Genomic DNA, 13,620 nt, shown 5'->3' with positions numbered 1-13,620 from the left:
CCCATCTTGTCTCGGTCCGGGGTGGCACTCAAAAAGAACTGAAAGAAAAAAGAGATATCCCTCTTGATGACTACATTACGGTTTACCACTTAGCATGTTGCATTCTGGGGCGGGCTCATTGGTATTGGGTTGTTTGGCTGACCTGGACGTACACACAAAGACAACAGGGCGTTTTGGCGAAAGGGTGATCAGTCAGCCGGATAATGATTTGACTTGGTTGTAAAGAATGAAGAGTCCCCGTTGCGGAGTACTAGTATCTTATGGAGGGAGACACGGCCTTCTAATTCTCTTCCTGCCTGACGACGCTATTTTTTGTTGGCACTGAACCTTCTCGTGTCCCATATCCGGTCTAGGACACGTCGATGTCAGACTTCGCCGCTCTTTTTGTCGGACACATGATGTCGTTGGAACCTGAACCGCTGTACTACCTACATTAGCTGGGTTGCTGGTGTGTGCGTAGCATAATCACAGTCGGGTGTCTACAGTTGTTAGCTATCCTTACCTACCTAGGCACCTAGCGATAAGGGATAGGAGCAGCCTAGGGGTTATGTACAGCTACCGCCTACGGTTTAATATTAATTCGAAGGGGAAATCCATACCGTATTCACAGCACTGTGGTGGTACTTTCCTTGGTATGAGTCTCTTAGGTAGTCGACTTGTCGAGCGAGTGGTGTGCGTTTTCCTTGGCTACTATTGTTCGAGCATGGACTCCGGCGTTGAGGACCTCCAATACGTAGGGTCTCTAAAGTAGGTACTCTGTAGGGACGAGCGACATCCATGGATGACTGAGACTTGGAATGGAGGTGTATCACTGTGATGGGCGTGATATTGTAACAAGGCTAAAGAAACAATGTACACGGATTATTCCCCGCCCCAGGACAACCCCCATGAAGGCCGGCCTCGTTAACCGACCTTACTCACTCCTCAACCGCATGGTAAAGGGAAAAATCCCCCCCTTTGGGTCTCCTTCTCTCCTCCTGCAGCGAACCCTGGTTTTGATTCTCCAGTTAGAGCAGGGCAACAAGAGAACCAAGTTCCCTGCACGCCCCCGCGTCCTGTACCCCTTTCACTCCCCTTTCCCGTCTTTTCTAGGCCCAGTATCCCTCCAGATGCCAGAATTATCATCTAGTGATGAGCCGCCTGCTCTTCCTCCTCCAGAACGAGCCAGTCGTCGACGGCGGGAGTGGCCGGTTGGCCGGCGGCGGTGATCTCCTGCCCCTCCACCTCGACCGCCATGGTCTCGTACTCCTTCAGGCTCGACGCCAGGTCGGCCTCCTCGGGCGACTTGGGCGCCTTGGGAAGGCTGAACGTCGCCACTTGCCCGGCCGCGTCCGATTCCTTGATGGGGGTCGGCTTGTACGCCTTAAGCTCCTTGAGGTAGAGCTCCTGCACGAAGTCGGCTGCGGAATATGTGTGTTAGTAGAAGGGCAGAGGCCCGAGAGGGTGAGAGAGATGAAGGCCGGGAAGGTGGGGGGTAGAAATCGGGTCGCGGGAGGGGCGGGACGGTCGGCGGATATGGTGATTGTTGGAGCGGGTTGGCTGTTTGCGATGGCACCCAGGGCCGCATGAGGGGAAATGGTTGGACATGGAGATGTATTGCTGATGCTTCGAGCGGTCGGCCGTTCAATTGGTGTCGTCAATAGCCAATTCGGACTCGCTGCCAACTTCCGCCGCCGCTACCGGCCCTTCCGCGCGGGCGGGATTCCAGCCCACATTAATTCCCAAAGAATTGCTGTTGCACGTACCTCTCCGCGAGACGGTCGGGGCCATGAAGGTCCTCATTGGGACGGCATTGCGAGTCGCGAGCCTGGAGACGGCAGCGACGGCCTTGCGAGCGCTCTGTGATGGCGCGACAATCAGCCGTTAGCTCCTCCGTTATCATGAAGTCACCAAGGGACAGGGATGCGGAAAATCGAAGGGGCATCGACATGGATTGCAAACGTACCGAAGCCCTGGAGAACATCTTGATGTGGTGCGCGGTGTTGCAATTGAACACGGCTGGAGTTAAGGGCACAGTGGGCAGTCAACTGCGGCTGCTGCTGCTCAGAGGCTAGGTGGAGGTCCGTCGCTGAGAGGTTTTCAAAAATGCCCCGGCTCAGCGTTGTTTCCAAGATCCATTGGCGGTTAGCTTCGTTGGCCCGTGCGCGGCCATGATTCGGGAGAGATCGGTAGCATTCGCTCACGTGATGTAATTTCCACTATGTAATTAAGTGTAACGACCGTGTAAGGGTGTATGGCTTCTTCATGACGGAATCTCGGATTTAGCCAAGGCATATTCATGTACGGAGTAGATATGCGATGGAAGCGCTCAACAATCTCAACTGCCTGATCCATTATGGCTTGATCCAGGACTAATCAAGAGACGACTCATTTTATCCAGCAGCGAAACTCTGATGGACGAAGTACCTAATGCAACCGGTTCAAACGATCATGTATTGTACGCTATCAAAGACTCAAAGCATGCAAGGCACCTCAAACACCAGCCCGTCTTTCCGGATGCTGTTGCCTCATGCCATGTACAGACCTCCTTCGCCCAATGTGCGTCGTTCTAGAAGGCCGCCCGTTCATCTCGGCGGGCTTAGGGCCAAGCCGCTCACCCTGACGGAACAAGCGGAATATCTTTGCGCCGGCATAAGCCAGGAACAAGACACCAGCAATGACACCATACGCGATGACCAGCCCGCCGCGCTCGCCAACCAACCGCAGGCCCATCCCACCGTTGATAACACCCAGCGCGATCAAGATACGGCCCCACCAGATGTGTACATAACTGATGACGCCCCGCCCCTGCGTCTTCAGATAATGCCGATGGTGAAGATATCCAAGAGCTGGCTGGATGCCCAGCAGTGCAACAATAACGGTGCCGAGGACGGTGTGTGCCTGGTTGAAGAGCTACAGTCGTGGTTGTCAGCACCGAACTCGGGAACTGGGAACTCAGTTGCAGCCCACTTACCATACGCCGCTCCCGTGCCGTCTCGACGCCCAAGCCGAAGCCTGTCCACATAAGGCAGAAGGCGATCGTCTGAATGCCCGCGTGTAACCACCACTTCCTGAAGAGCGGCATCAGCATTGAGCCCAGCGGGTATAAGGCAGCGAAGACAAGCGCCATTATGACCCCGTGTGCGACCAGGATGGTGCCTCTGCTCATGCCGGTCGTTACCGTAATGCCGCCGGAACCGGCACCCCCACCGATTCCGGGGTTCGGATCCGGAGCCGATCCGTTACTGGGGCTCGCGGGGTTCCCATCTGAGCCCGATCCGTCGCTGTTGTCAACTTCGCTCGTGGCGACGAACGGATTGCTGTCGGAAGCAACGGCTGCCTGTGTCAAATCCACGTTGAACTGGACGTGGCTGTCGTGCTGCACTATGCTCGCGCCTCTGTCAGTCGTCGCGAGCGACGACCCCTGCCTCCAACCGCCAATCCAAGCGGCGCTGGTGCTCGTGAGCGACATTTCTCCGCCATTCCAGGTCTGGCAGTTGGAGCAAGCAATATTGGCTGTCATGGTCGAGCCTTCCACTCCACTCCCGGCGAGAAGAGTGAGTTGAGCGGCGGTACTGCTTGTGTCTAGGGTTGGCATGGAATGTCCCGTGCCCCGACGGGGAGACAGAGTAAGATTCCCTTTCCCATCCTCTAACGAACGATGTTAGCAGTGCGTCAATACGTTGGGGGTTTCGTGTTCCCTAGACGGGCGCAGACATACGGTACATAACGAAGATGTTGGACCCCGTCATGGAGGAACCAGTGCCCAACGCAACCCATTGCAACGACGTTGGCGCCTTGATCTGGAAATAGATGTTTCCAGACCCAGCGTTCGCCGACGAAGTCGGAACGGCGATGCTAAAACACACACCTCCGGAATTGGAGGGGCAAAGCTGCACTGGGCTGGTAGCCCCGAAAACAACGTCTACTAAAGGTTAGCCAACTGCGTTTGTTCGTATGCTGAAGAGCATTCTTACGCAGCAGGAGGGTGGCTAATGGCTTCCAGATATCAGCCTTCATCGTGTATTGCTTAGCAAAGGCAAGACTGGGGTCAGAAAATGGTTGGAAAGAATGGTTCTCGAAGATCGAAGCTCTTCGGAGCTGGAAGCTATTGCGTTCTGACGGGAAGCGATCGGCAGGTCCAGAAGAGGAACGATGGAAAGCTTCATGGAGTTGTCCAGAGATTCAAAGGTTGGGTGGCACGGCTCGGAGTTTAAATGGGGAACGGGATGCCAACAAGCGCATGGGCATCACTCGCCACCGACAGCAGACACCAGCGCGATGAGGTCAGTCGAAGTGTCGTAATCCGAAACGGTCGAAGCGTCCCAACTACCATGGCGAATGGGACATTCGCAAACCGGAGCAGACGGCGCCTTATTGATCTCCCGACTTTGCGCACCCGAGTTGGGACGGCTTGGAGTGGCGCACGGTGCTAGTCGATGGGAACCCCGGTGCAGTATCCGTACTCCGGCGCAAAACTCCCATGCAGGAGGCACCTTCAGCCGCATACGGCGTCAGCCATGCCAACACGTTGACACCGGCAAGCCCCAACGGGGCGATCCCCGCCAAGCCTTACCATGAACATGCCGCCAATTGCTCTCTCTCCTCACGCAAAGTCCCGGACTCCGGATGTTCAGTGTGCCGTGGGGACACAGCCACCGTCCAAGACATCTACGTACACGCGTCAGATAAGGCTCGACTTGGCTTCTTTGATTCCATACTTTCTGGTCGGCGGGGCCTCTCATTCAAGGCGCAGATCATCAATGCAGGCCGAGAGACAACCTTGAGCTGTCCATCTGAGACCAGCCGGTACCCTTGCTTCTTCACAATAGCCGTTCTAGTGGGTTGATAGATCCGCGCGGTATGGATGTATTTGGGCTGATTCCATCGTGGGGGTACATACAATACATACGTAGAGGTCAGACAGTGCCTGTACCGTTACCTACATACTGTACCTGGTAAGCGAATGGGTAAAGTGAGGATTATGGATACTTCCCCACCCCCATTCCCCGGGCTTTACGGAGTAAGGTAGCTCGGTTTAGAATGCACCTTAAGCCACATCCGGCTTAGTGTAAGCATGGAATGCCGTGCGCTAACGTTAGACCGCCTCCAGCGATCGAGCCCAGCCTCGCTCCCGTATGCCAGGTACCTGGATTCGAAGGTTTGCGCGGCACTGGCGAAACTGGACACAACTGGAAGCAACTCACGTCAGATGCCCGCAGATGACGGGTGTTGGACAAAGACACTCGGACGGAGGAAGCTGAGGAGCGAACAGCTATCTCGCTTCTTGACTCGGACTGTGCGCCATCTGCCTACCGTGTCAAACCGTAACCGGATTACTCCGTAAGACTGGCTCGCCAAATGTGCCCTGCAGGAACCCGGGCCCTGAAGATGGTACATACCGGTCCACCTCAAATCCCTACCTGAGTGGCACAGCAACTACCAACCGAGTTGTCGTCTCAATGCCCGGGCTCCAAACACCTTCTCCAAGACTTGCCTTATCTAGATGCTCTCAGTCAACTTGTGTTGCTGATGGCGAGAGCCAAGCCATTTGTCAGTCGTGAGTAAGGGACGAGGCTCGGCACCGTTCACCGGAGAAGCAAGGTTATCTTGCTCGAGCTTACTTGTCCCGAGCCGCGCAGTTTCAATTGGATATCTTGGGATCCTTCCACGATCATCGCCGCAAAAGACTTCGTCATCACCACCGTCGCACAGGCGGCCTCCGGCTCTTTGTGGGCACCATTATGGGCACGACCGGACGGGACAGATACAGCAAGTGCAGTTTCATGGGCTGCATCGGGGAGAGGTGCGGGGTTGGCTCCGGGGCTCTGGTTCAGATAGGTACTAGTATGTCCTGTCCGTCGTCTTCTTCCAAAATAGTAAGCAACCCCCCACATACGTTCAAATACTACATCGGTATTTGTACCACCCTACCATACCACTGTGCTCTGTATGCGGATCAACATTAGTTTATACTCCTGTGGTATGGGTGTATCTTGGGTCTTCTCGTCCCGCCACGGCTCCTACCTGTTTGGACCCCCGCCCAGCAGGAACTGGGCCGTGCAGGACGCGTCATCACCGCTACATGCTCGGCCCAGGATAGAGGCCTTGAGGCAGTGAGGGAGCGGGAGGATGAAGGTCATCGGTGAACTCCTCATTCCATCGGATCGTACCAACGTAAGGTACCTTGTGAGCTTGTGTAGCCCATCACACCTCACATCTATCGTACCTCACATCTGGGATCTAACATTACGAGGAGTCACTCGGCGATAACTGCTTAATCCTTTTCCAGAAGGGAACCATCACACACCCATTCGCACCATGCGCCTCAAGCATCCAGTTCAGTGTCAATCAAGGACCATAGACATGATAGCTAAAGGCCTAACGTTATACCGCAGATCCTGCTGACTTTTCACAAGGATCAACCTGCAACCAAAGAATACTGAATACAGAAAGCCCAATCCCTTAAAGCAATAAACCTCCCCACCAGCATTCAACGCCAACCCCTCTCCAGAGTTTTGCTTCATCTGCATCTACCTTGGTGGTTGCGAGTCTCAGCCACGGACCATACATCCATTGTACGCCTGAAACCATGGATCCCTGGCACAGAGTGGAACTGCCACAGTATCGAGTACCCAATCTGAACCCCAAAGTCAGAAGCCGTGGCTCTCTAGCAGGCTACTGGGTGCCACAAAGCTGAAGCCTCCAAAAGGGTCATCGCCGATGTCCTTCGGACTGCGCACATCGACGTCGGCAAAGCGCTTCACCAAGGGGCTGAGGCTAAGGTTGGTGAATTCGTCCGCGAAATTCTCGGCCAGCTCGGGGTCCGTGATGAGCGGGCGGATGGGCGGCTCCAACTCGCGTGCGGCCAACTTCTTCCAATCAATCTTGCGGAAGAAACGGTGCTTTTTGATAGTGGCCAGATCCTTGGGCATGTTATAGCCGAGTCGCTTGGTGGGGTCCTTGCGCAGCAGGCGACTGAGGAGGTCCTTAGCATCTGGGCTGAGGAAGAACGGCAGAGAGAGCTTCTGGCGGACGATGTTGTGTTGGATCTTGGCGTGGTTGTTCCCAGTAAAGGGCGGCTGACCCGTCATGATGTCAACACCGATTGCGCCTAGCGACCACCAGTCCACCGCCTTGCCGTACTTTTTGCCGAGGATCACTTCGGGCGCCATGTAGTCGAGAGTGCCGAGAATCGAGTTGCACCCATCCGAGTCGACCGCTACCTTGGAGAGGCCAAAGTCTGTGAGCAGCAGGTGACCATGCGCGTCCAGCAGGCAGTTCTCGGGCTTGAGGTCGCGGTAGACCACGCCTAAGTCGTCGTGGAGGTGGCTCAACGCCAGAACCATCTCGGCCATATAGAACGCGGCGGTCTCCTCGGAGAACATCCCGCCTGCTTTCAGGTGGTGGAACAATTCGCCGCCTTGGCCATACTCGAGGATCAGGTAGAGTTTCTCCTGATCCTGAAATGCGTAGTAAAGTTTGACGACGAACGGATGGCGATTGACGCTTTCCAATATCTGCCGCTCCGTCTTGGTCTGCTCGACCAACTTCTTCTCCACAATCAGGGACGCCTTTCTCAACTGCTTCTGGGCATACAACCGCCCGGTCGTGCGCTGCTTGACCAGCAAAACCGTCCCATAGGTACCCTTACCAAGACACCGCAGAGGCTCAAAGTCGTCCGCCGTCATCTTACCACGGGGACGGACAGGATCCTCCGCGGCACGGCCATTGGCCTCACTCTCAAAGTCGTTCTCCAAGTTGATCTCATAGCGGGTGCGGCTGCCAGACGCCGAGTCCGCATCGCTGCTGCTCACGCTTCCGCTGCGGGTCTTGTACCCGCTGTCCCGGCCGCTGCTGGCCGTAGTATCGCTGGCCGGAGGGGAGCGGAGGCTGTCGCTGTAGGTCAGCGAAGCGGTACGCGATGAGAGTGCCGTGGTATTGGCGTTTCTGTCAGCGCCAATGTTCAGCGCATCCAGCTGCATTCGGAGCCTGCTGATGCCGCTCATGCCGCCAGGCGGAACAGCCGGCTTGAGGGCCGGGCTGCAGTTGGCGCTGACGATATCTTCGATGACATGGGGCTTTTTGTCGGGTGTGGCGAGCTGCTTTTTGATAACATGGGTAGTGCAGCAGTCTGAGTCCTCGTCACCAGAAACCACCGATGATCCGTTGAAGCCGCGCACTGTCGCGAGCGCGGCAGTCGCCGGTGGGAACATCGAATCTCGTTGGACCGCTTGTCGGTCAAAGGTCCGTCTATCGTCGAATCAAGATAAGTCGGGAGCGCTCAAATTGCAAGCATGCAATTCTGCTCCCAGCTCAAATTGTGGGTTCGACAGACACTGAGTCCAACGTTCAAGCCTTCCCACGACGTCGTCCAGCGTCCGCGCGCCTTTCAGTTTCAGTAGTCCGGCTGAGTCCCTTGTGGGTTGGAATCACACGCATCTGGTATTTGAAGAATGATGTAGAATTGTCTTGCTTGATCTGCATTGAGTAGAGGTTGCTGGAGGCGGAGGTGAGTCCGGTGAGCTGCGTTGGTAGAACTGAAGCGTTCAACTTAGGGAAGTGAGAAGGTAGAAGAAGCCAGCGGGCGAACCAGCCGTTTTTATTGGCACAATGGGGGTTCACATGCATTTGTGCCAGGCTCCACAATAGTAACCTGAAAAAAACTCAACTGCCATTCCATTGGCTGCGTTGTCATGCCCAGATCGATCTCAGCCCTGAAAAGCCCTGTGAGCTGTGTTTGGCCGCCTGAAACGCGCTCCAGCTGTTAGCAATTCAATGGATCCGGGGAAGCGGCGATCTCGAACCCACCGACTCGGAGTCGAGACCGAAGGCATCAAATTGGACCACAATCCCGAAGTATCTCTCTCTGGCAAGCCAGCCTCAAGCAAGAGAAATTCCATCAGTTTAGATGCACCTGGGAGTACAGTGTCCTGGCTACTGTGGTGATGCATCCGTTGCCCGTATCGTCCAATGACAGATCATGAATCAGAACAAGAGTCGTCACCGATGTGTGTGGCATCCATCATCACAAGTACGTAGGTAGCCTGATTTGACCTTCGGCCCATCCACATACCTAGGTATCTAGCCCGATATTTTTCGTCAAAAGTTGAAAACCCCGATACTGTTCCAATATTACTACAGGCAGTTATCTAGGTTCGAAGGAGAAGGGAACATGGCCTCAATCCGGATCTTATTGGGGTTAAGAAACAGTACTCCGTACTGTAACACAATACGAACGCCGTAACTGTATGTAGCATTATTGTGTGCTGCCAAAGTGCTTAACGTATTTCGTATTGACATACGGTTACTTACACGATAATGCAATCCAACGTGAGGACCCACCAACCAAGCAGCTCTTGCAGCAGCGCGTTGGAAGACAGCTCGGCCATGATTCAACCTCTCAGAACAAGAAATCCTCATAATCAACCGCAACCATGATGCACCCTTCGAGAAGAGCATATGTAGAGGAAGCAGAGTCAGAGGTATGTGGCTCCACATTCCTTGCTGTATCTTCTCAGCATTGGTAGGGAACTTGACAACTGACCGGCCTCGTCGCATCAAGGATCGAGGTGGCATTGATCTGAACTCTATCCGTATGTATTACCAACCCGGCCATTACCCACCGCGACTCGCTAATTTGCTTGGTAGCCATCGATCGTGACTATGATATACCAGGGGCCGGAAGTGGCATTGCGCCTGAAAAGGCCTCGGCCCTTCTATCGCAGTTCGAGCGGAAGAGGTTAGCTGCAACGATCGCCGTCCCCACCGACGATGGGCGAGTACGGGCGAAGCTTCGGGAATTGGGCGAGCCAGTCACACTCTTCGGCGAAGGCCCAGCGGATAGGCGCGACAGACTGCGGGAGCTGCTCACGGAGCAAGCGCAGGCGCAGCAAACGGCCAGCCGGGAGAGCGTGGATGTGGAGATGGCGGATGCGGAGAAGGATGAGGAAGAGGAAGCCGAAGAGCAAGAGGAGGAGTTCTACTCCAGGGGAACAGACGAGCTTCTCCAGGCACGCATAAACATCGCCCAGTACTCCATTGGACGGGCGAAACGTCGTATCGAGTTCCAAAGGAAGGAGTCCACCATTCCCCTACGCACACACATCAAGTTCCGGAAGGAGATCAAGGAACGGCTGCAAACCTTCGAGCTCCAGGGCAGTCAGACAGCAGGAGACCGACATGTCAGCATGACGCGGATATCGCCAAACGGGAAGATAGTGGCAACTGGGAATTGGGGGGGCCAGGTCAAGCTCATCGACATTCCCAGTCTCGAGCACAAGCGAACGTTAAGGGGTCACACGAATAAAATCAGCGGAATATCGTGGATGCCCGGCGCTACCTTACCCGAGCGCAACGTTTCGGAGGAGACAGTAAATCTGGCTTCAGGGGGTGCCGAGGGCCAGATCCACCTCTGGTCGCTATCGCAGGACACGCCTCTCTCTACGCTGTCTGGACACTCACAGCGGGTATGCCGAGTTGACTTTCATCCCTCTGGGAAGTACCTGGCATCGGCGTCAGAGGATACTTCGTGGAGGTTGTGGGACGTCGAGACGACAACAGAGCTACTTCTTCAGGAGGGTCATTCGCGCGGCGTTTACGCAGTCAGCTTCAACACTGATGGGTCGCTGCTAGCCAGCGCAGGCTTAGACAGCATTGGGCGAATCTGGGACTTGCGTTCGGGTCGGACCGTCATGATCCTGGACGGCGGCACAGACGGCCACATCAAGCCTATCTATGGGCTAGATTGGGGTTCGGACGGCCACCGCGTGTTGACGGCCTCCGCTGACGGATGGATCAAGTGCTGGGACGTCAGAAAGGTGCAACGGACGGCGGGCATCGGCGCGCACACAAGTGCGGTGTCTGATGTGAAGTGGTTCAGGGGCCTTGATGACCCTTTGGAGGGAACCCCGCCGGGCGAGGATGAGAAGGGCATGCAGATTCCCAAGAAGTCGAGCACCTTTCTTGTTTCGTCAGGGTTCGACCACAAAATCAACATCTTCTCGGCGGATGACTGGGCTCTGGTCCAGTCGCTCACCGGCCACACTGGCCCTGTTGCAAGTGTGGACGTGAGCAGGGACGGGAGATGGATCGTAAGCGGTGGCCATGACCGGACAGTCAAGCTATGGGGAAGAAACGACTCGGCCGGGATGTACGGCGACGAGTAGGGTACTAGAGGATAACGAACAAATAGGCAGGATTCTCGCGTTATCTCCAATCTGAGAACACAATTGATACCCATGTACTTGTACCTCATTCGTCATCCATGCTTGAGTAGCGTCTAAAACTCATGATGCATCAGGTACTGAAGAGTGTTTGGAGACTGCGGTTGGCGATTGGTAGAAACTACTAATAGTGCTAGCAAACTATACAGAAAAAACGCACCTATATACCTAAAATATGAGTCTCTATGGAAACCAGGAGAGGAGAATTCCAATGCCTCATATAGTAGGGATTATAACAAGAAGCAACGAGTGAGTATCACTTCTGTTTACCAACGAAGCGTGCACACTGTAACTACCTGGTAGGTACCTACCTAATAAGCCCAGAACCCTGCAATGTTCAAGAAGGGGGGGTCGAAAGCATGTGTATGACGAAATTCAGCGTTGCGGTGGAGACTAGAGTGGCGCGTCGCGCACGGACCACGACACCCACGCGCAGCAGATAGTGGGCGATAAGCGGATACTATATATCAACCTAGAGTCCATGTTCGCAAACCTTTGAACACTTCTGAACGGTTTGTTACCTCAACCATCCTCCCTTCGACTCTGCCGACACGATCGGAATCGTCAATGCCACTCATCTGATTGCACACTCACTCTTTGGCAAAAGCTGAAGGAAACCCTGCTTGATCCCATTGTCTACCGCGTCCTTTTCGGAGACGTAGAAGGAATGTCGACCATCGACAGATATCGCCCTCCAAGAGAAGGCTACCAGCCGCCTTCGCTCCCTCCGAAACCACCCCCAGTCGCCGTTGACCGCTCGTCAAGATCGCCAACGAAACGTCGCGAAGTGCCCCCGGCTGTGCCTTCTCCACCAACACATTCTTCGAGGACATCCCCGCCTCAGCCACAGTCGCGCAGAAGCGCGCCCTCGCCCGCGCAATCAAGCCCGCTGCGATCATCAGAATCGAAGTCAAACCAGTGGTACTTCACCGCTGACGAGGTCGCAAGCACGCCTAGCATAATCGAAGGCCTGCCGCTAGCAGAGGAAAGACTGAGGAGGGCGAAGGGTGTCAACTTCATCTACCAGGCGGGCATCCTGCTTGAGCTGCCCCAAATTACGTTATGGGTCGCCGGTGTATTCTTTCACCGGTTCTACATGCGCTATAGCATGGTGGAGGAGAAGGGAGGGATACATCACTACGTAAGCCGTTCTCGCTCATCGGGACCAGGCGAACAACCTTGCTGACTTGACACCAGAATATCGCCGCAACAGCGCTCTTCCTCGCCAACAAGACGGAAGAAAACTGCCGCAAGACAAAAGACGTGATCATTGCCGTCGCCAAGGTGGCCCAGAAGAACACAAAGCTCATCATCGACGAACAGAGCAAAGAATACTGGAAGTGGCGTGATAGCATCCTAGCGTATGAGGAGCTAATGCTGGAGGCGCTTACGTTCGACCTGATGGTGGACAGCCCATACCGGCAGATGTACGAGTGCATGACGCAGCTCGAGCTAGTGCACAACAAGGCGCTGCGCGACTCGATGTGGGCCTTCTGCAACGACGCATGCCTGACGGTGCTGCCGCTCATGCTCGGCGCCCGCGACATGGCCATCGCCGCCATCTTCTTCGCCACGTGCGTCACGCGCGAGAAGATCGACGACGTAAACGGCGAGCCGTGGTGGCGCTTCCTCAGGGGCAGCGAGACAAACACCGTGCGCGCCGTCCGCCTCATGACCGAGTTCTATAAGGAGAACCCGCTCCGCAAGCAAGACACCAAGGTCCCCGGCTCGCCCGAGTTCAACCTCGAAAGCACTCGACGCCGTGGCGAGCTCAGTCTGAGCCAGATGGACCTCGATTCGAGCCAGTACGGCACGCCGACGCCGCTGGGGACGGACCGCGGCGGGACCCAGAGCCCGAGAGCAGCAGCAGGTGCAAGGATAAATGGCAAGGCGGAACGGGAGAGCGGCGACAACACCAAGGATGTCGCGATTAAGAAGGAGGAATACGACGCGCCGCCACCACCGCCGACGGGTGCGGACCTGGCCGCCCAGGCGAGCAGGGGCGACTCGGATGCAGCGCTGAAGCTGGCGGCTAACGACCTGTCCACGCACGAAGGAAGCTTCAGCAGTACACTCAACGGGGATTGTCGCGGGGGAGGCCTCGTCTCGCCGCAGATCAAGAGGAGTGTGGAGCCGGGAGAAACGGAGGAGAGGGAGTTGAAGAGGCCACGGCTGGACGACGAAGATGAGGGGGAGATCAAGGGATCTTGATCTGGGGAACTCGCTTTCCTGTTTTACGGCATCGTCATCATTTCTCCTTTCGGATCCGGTCGGGTGTGGTTACTTCTATGGATTGGCGTAGAGGGGGTTAGTAAAGGGACCAGGTTTACGGGGTGGCTTCTTTGACCATTGTTTTCTCTCTATTGGTCATTTCTTCGTCATACTCTTCGCAGCCGCCGTCTGCGCGCTGCTCATC

General features: G+C 55.5%; 5 protein-coding genes across 5 annotated transcripts; 2 read left to right on the top strand and 3 right to left on the bottom strand.

Moving 5' to 3' along the window:
- Window positions 1–785: 785 nt before the first annotated feature.
- B0T15DRAFT_516974 (ATP synthase complex subunit H-domain-containing protein) lies at window positions 786–2,172 on the bottom strand. Its single transcript, XM_062868293.1, has 3 exons — window positions 1,946–2,172; window positions 1,746–1,839; window positions 786–1,400 (listed from the first exon to the last, which is right to left on the bottom strand). Exons 1-3 carry the CDS (start codon window positions 1,961–1,963, stop codon window positions 1,126–1,128), a joined length of 387 nt encoding a protein of 128 aa, XP_062725739.1. The 5' UTR covers window positions 1,964–2,172; the 3' UTR covers window positions 786–1,125.
- Window positions 2,173–2,189: 17 nt separating this feature from the next.
- Window positions 2,190–4,230, bottom strand: B0T15DRAFT_19471 (uncharacterized protein). The gene is made up of 4 exons (XM_062862497.1): window positions 3,957–4,230; window positions 3,701–3,904; window positions 2,954–3,630; window positions 2,190–2,892 (listed from the first exon to the last, which is right to left on the bottom strand). Exons 1-4 carry the CDS (start codon window positions 3,997–3,999, stop codon window positions 2,473–2,475), a joined length of 1,344 nt encoding a protein of 447 aa, XP_062725738.1. The 5' UTR covers window positions 4,000–4,230; the 3' UTR covers window positions 2,190–2,472.
- Window positions 4,231–6,170: 1,940 nt separating this feature from the next.
- On the bottom strand, window positions 6,171–8,435 carry B0T15DRAFT_19433 (kinase-like domain-containing protein). The gene has a single exon (XM_062862490.1). It carries the CDS (start codon window positions 8,193–8,195, stop codon window positions 6,633–6,635), a length of 1,563 nt encoding a protein of 520 aa, XP_062725737.1. The 5' UTR covers window positions 8,196–8,435; the 3' UTR covers window positions 6,171–6,632.
- An 895-nt stretch (window positions 8,436–9,330) lies between these two features.
- On the top strand, window positions 9,331–11,539 carry B0T15DRAFT_516962 (WD40-repeat-containing domain protein). The gene is made up of 3 exons (XM_062868292.1): window positions 9,331–9,464; window positions 9,545–9,575; window positions 9,631–11,539. The coding sequence occupies exons 1-3, from the start codon at window positions 9,417–9,419 to the stop codon at window positions 11,145–11,147; spliced, it is 1,596 nt and encodes a 531-aa protein (XP_062725736.1). The 5' UTR covers window positions 9,331–9,416; the 3' UTR covers window positions 11,148–11,539.
- A 152-nt stretch (window positions 11,540–11,691) lies between these two features.
- On the top strand, window positions 11,692–13,542 carry B0T15DRAFT_19253 (cyclin-like protein). The gene is made up of 2 exons (XM_062862462.1): window positions 11,692–12,345; window positions 12,402–13,542. Exons 1-2 carry the CDS (start codon window positions 11,872–11,874, stop codon window positions 13,413–13,415), a joined length of 1,488 nt encoding a protein of 495 aa, XP_062725735.1. The 5' UTR covers window positions 11,692–11,871; the 3' UTR covers window positions 13,416–13,542.
- Window positions 13,543–13,620: the final 78 nt, after the last annotated feature.

This window comes from Chaetomium strumarium, assembly GCF_033439665.1.
Source record: "Chaetomium strumarium strain CBS 333.67 chromosome Unknown B0T15scaffold_1, whole genome shotgun sequence".
NCBI lineage: Eukaryota > Fungi > Ascomycota > Sordariomycetes > Sordariales > Chaetomiaceae > Chaetomium > Chaetomium strumarium.
Note: the sequence above shows the minus strand (reverse complement) of the source record. Positions and strands in the feature narration are given on the sequence as shown.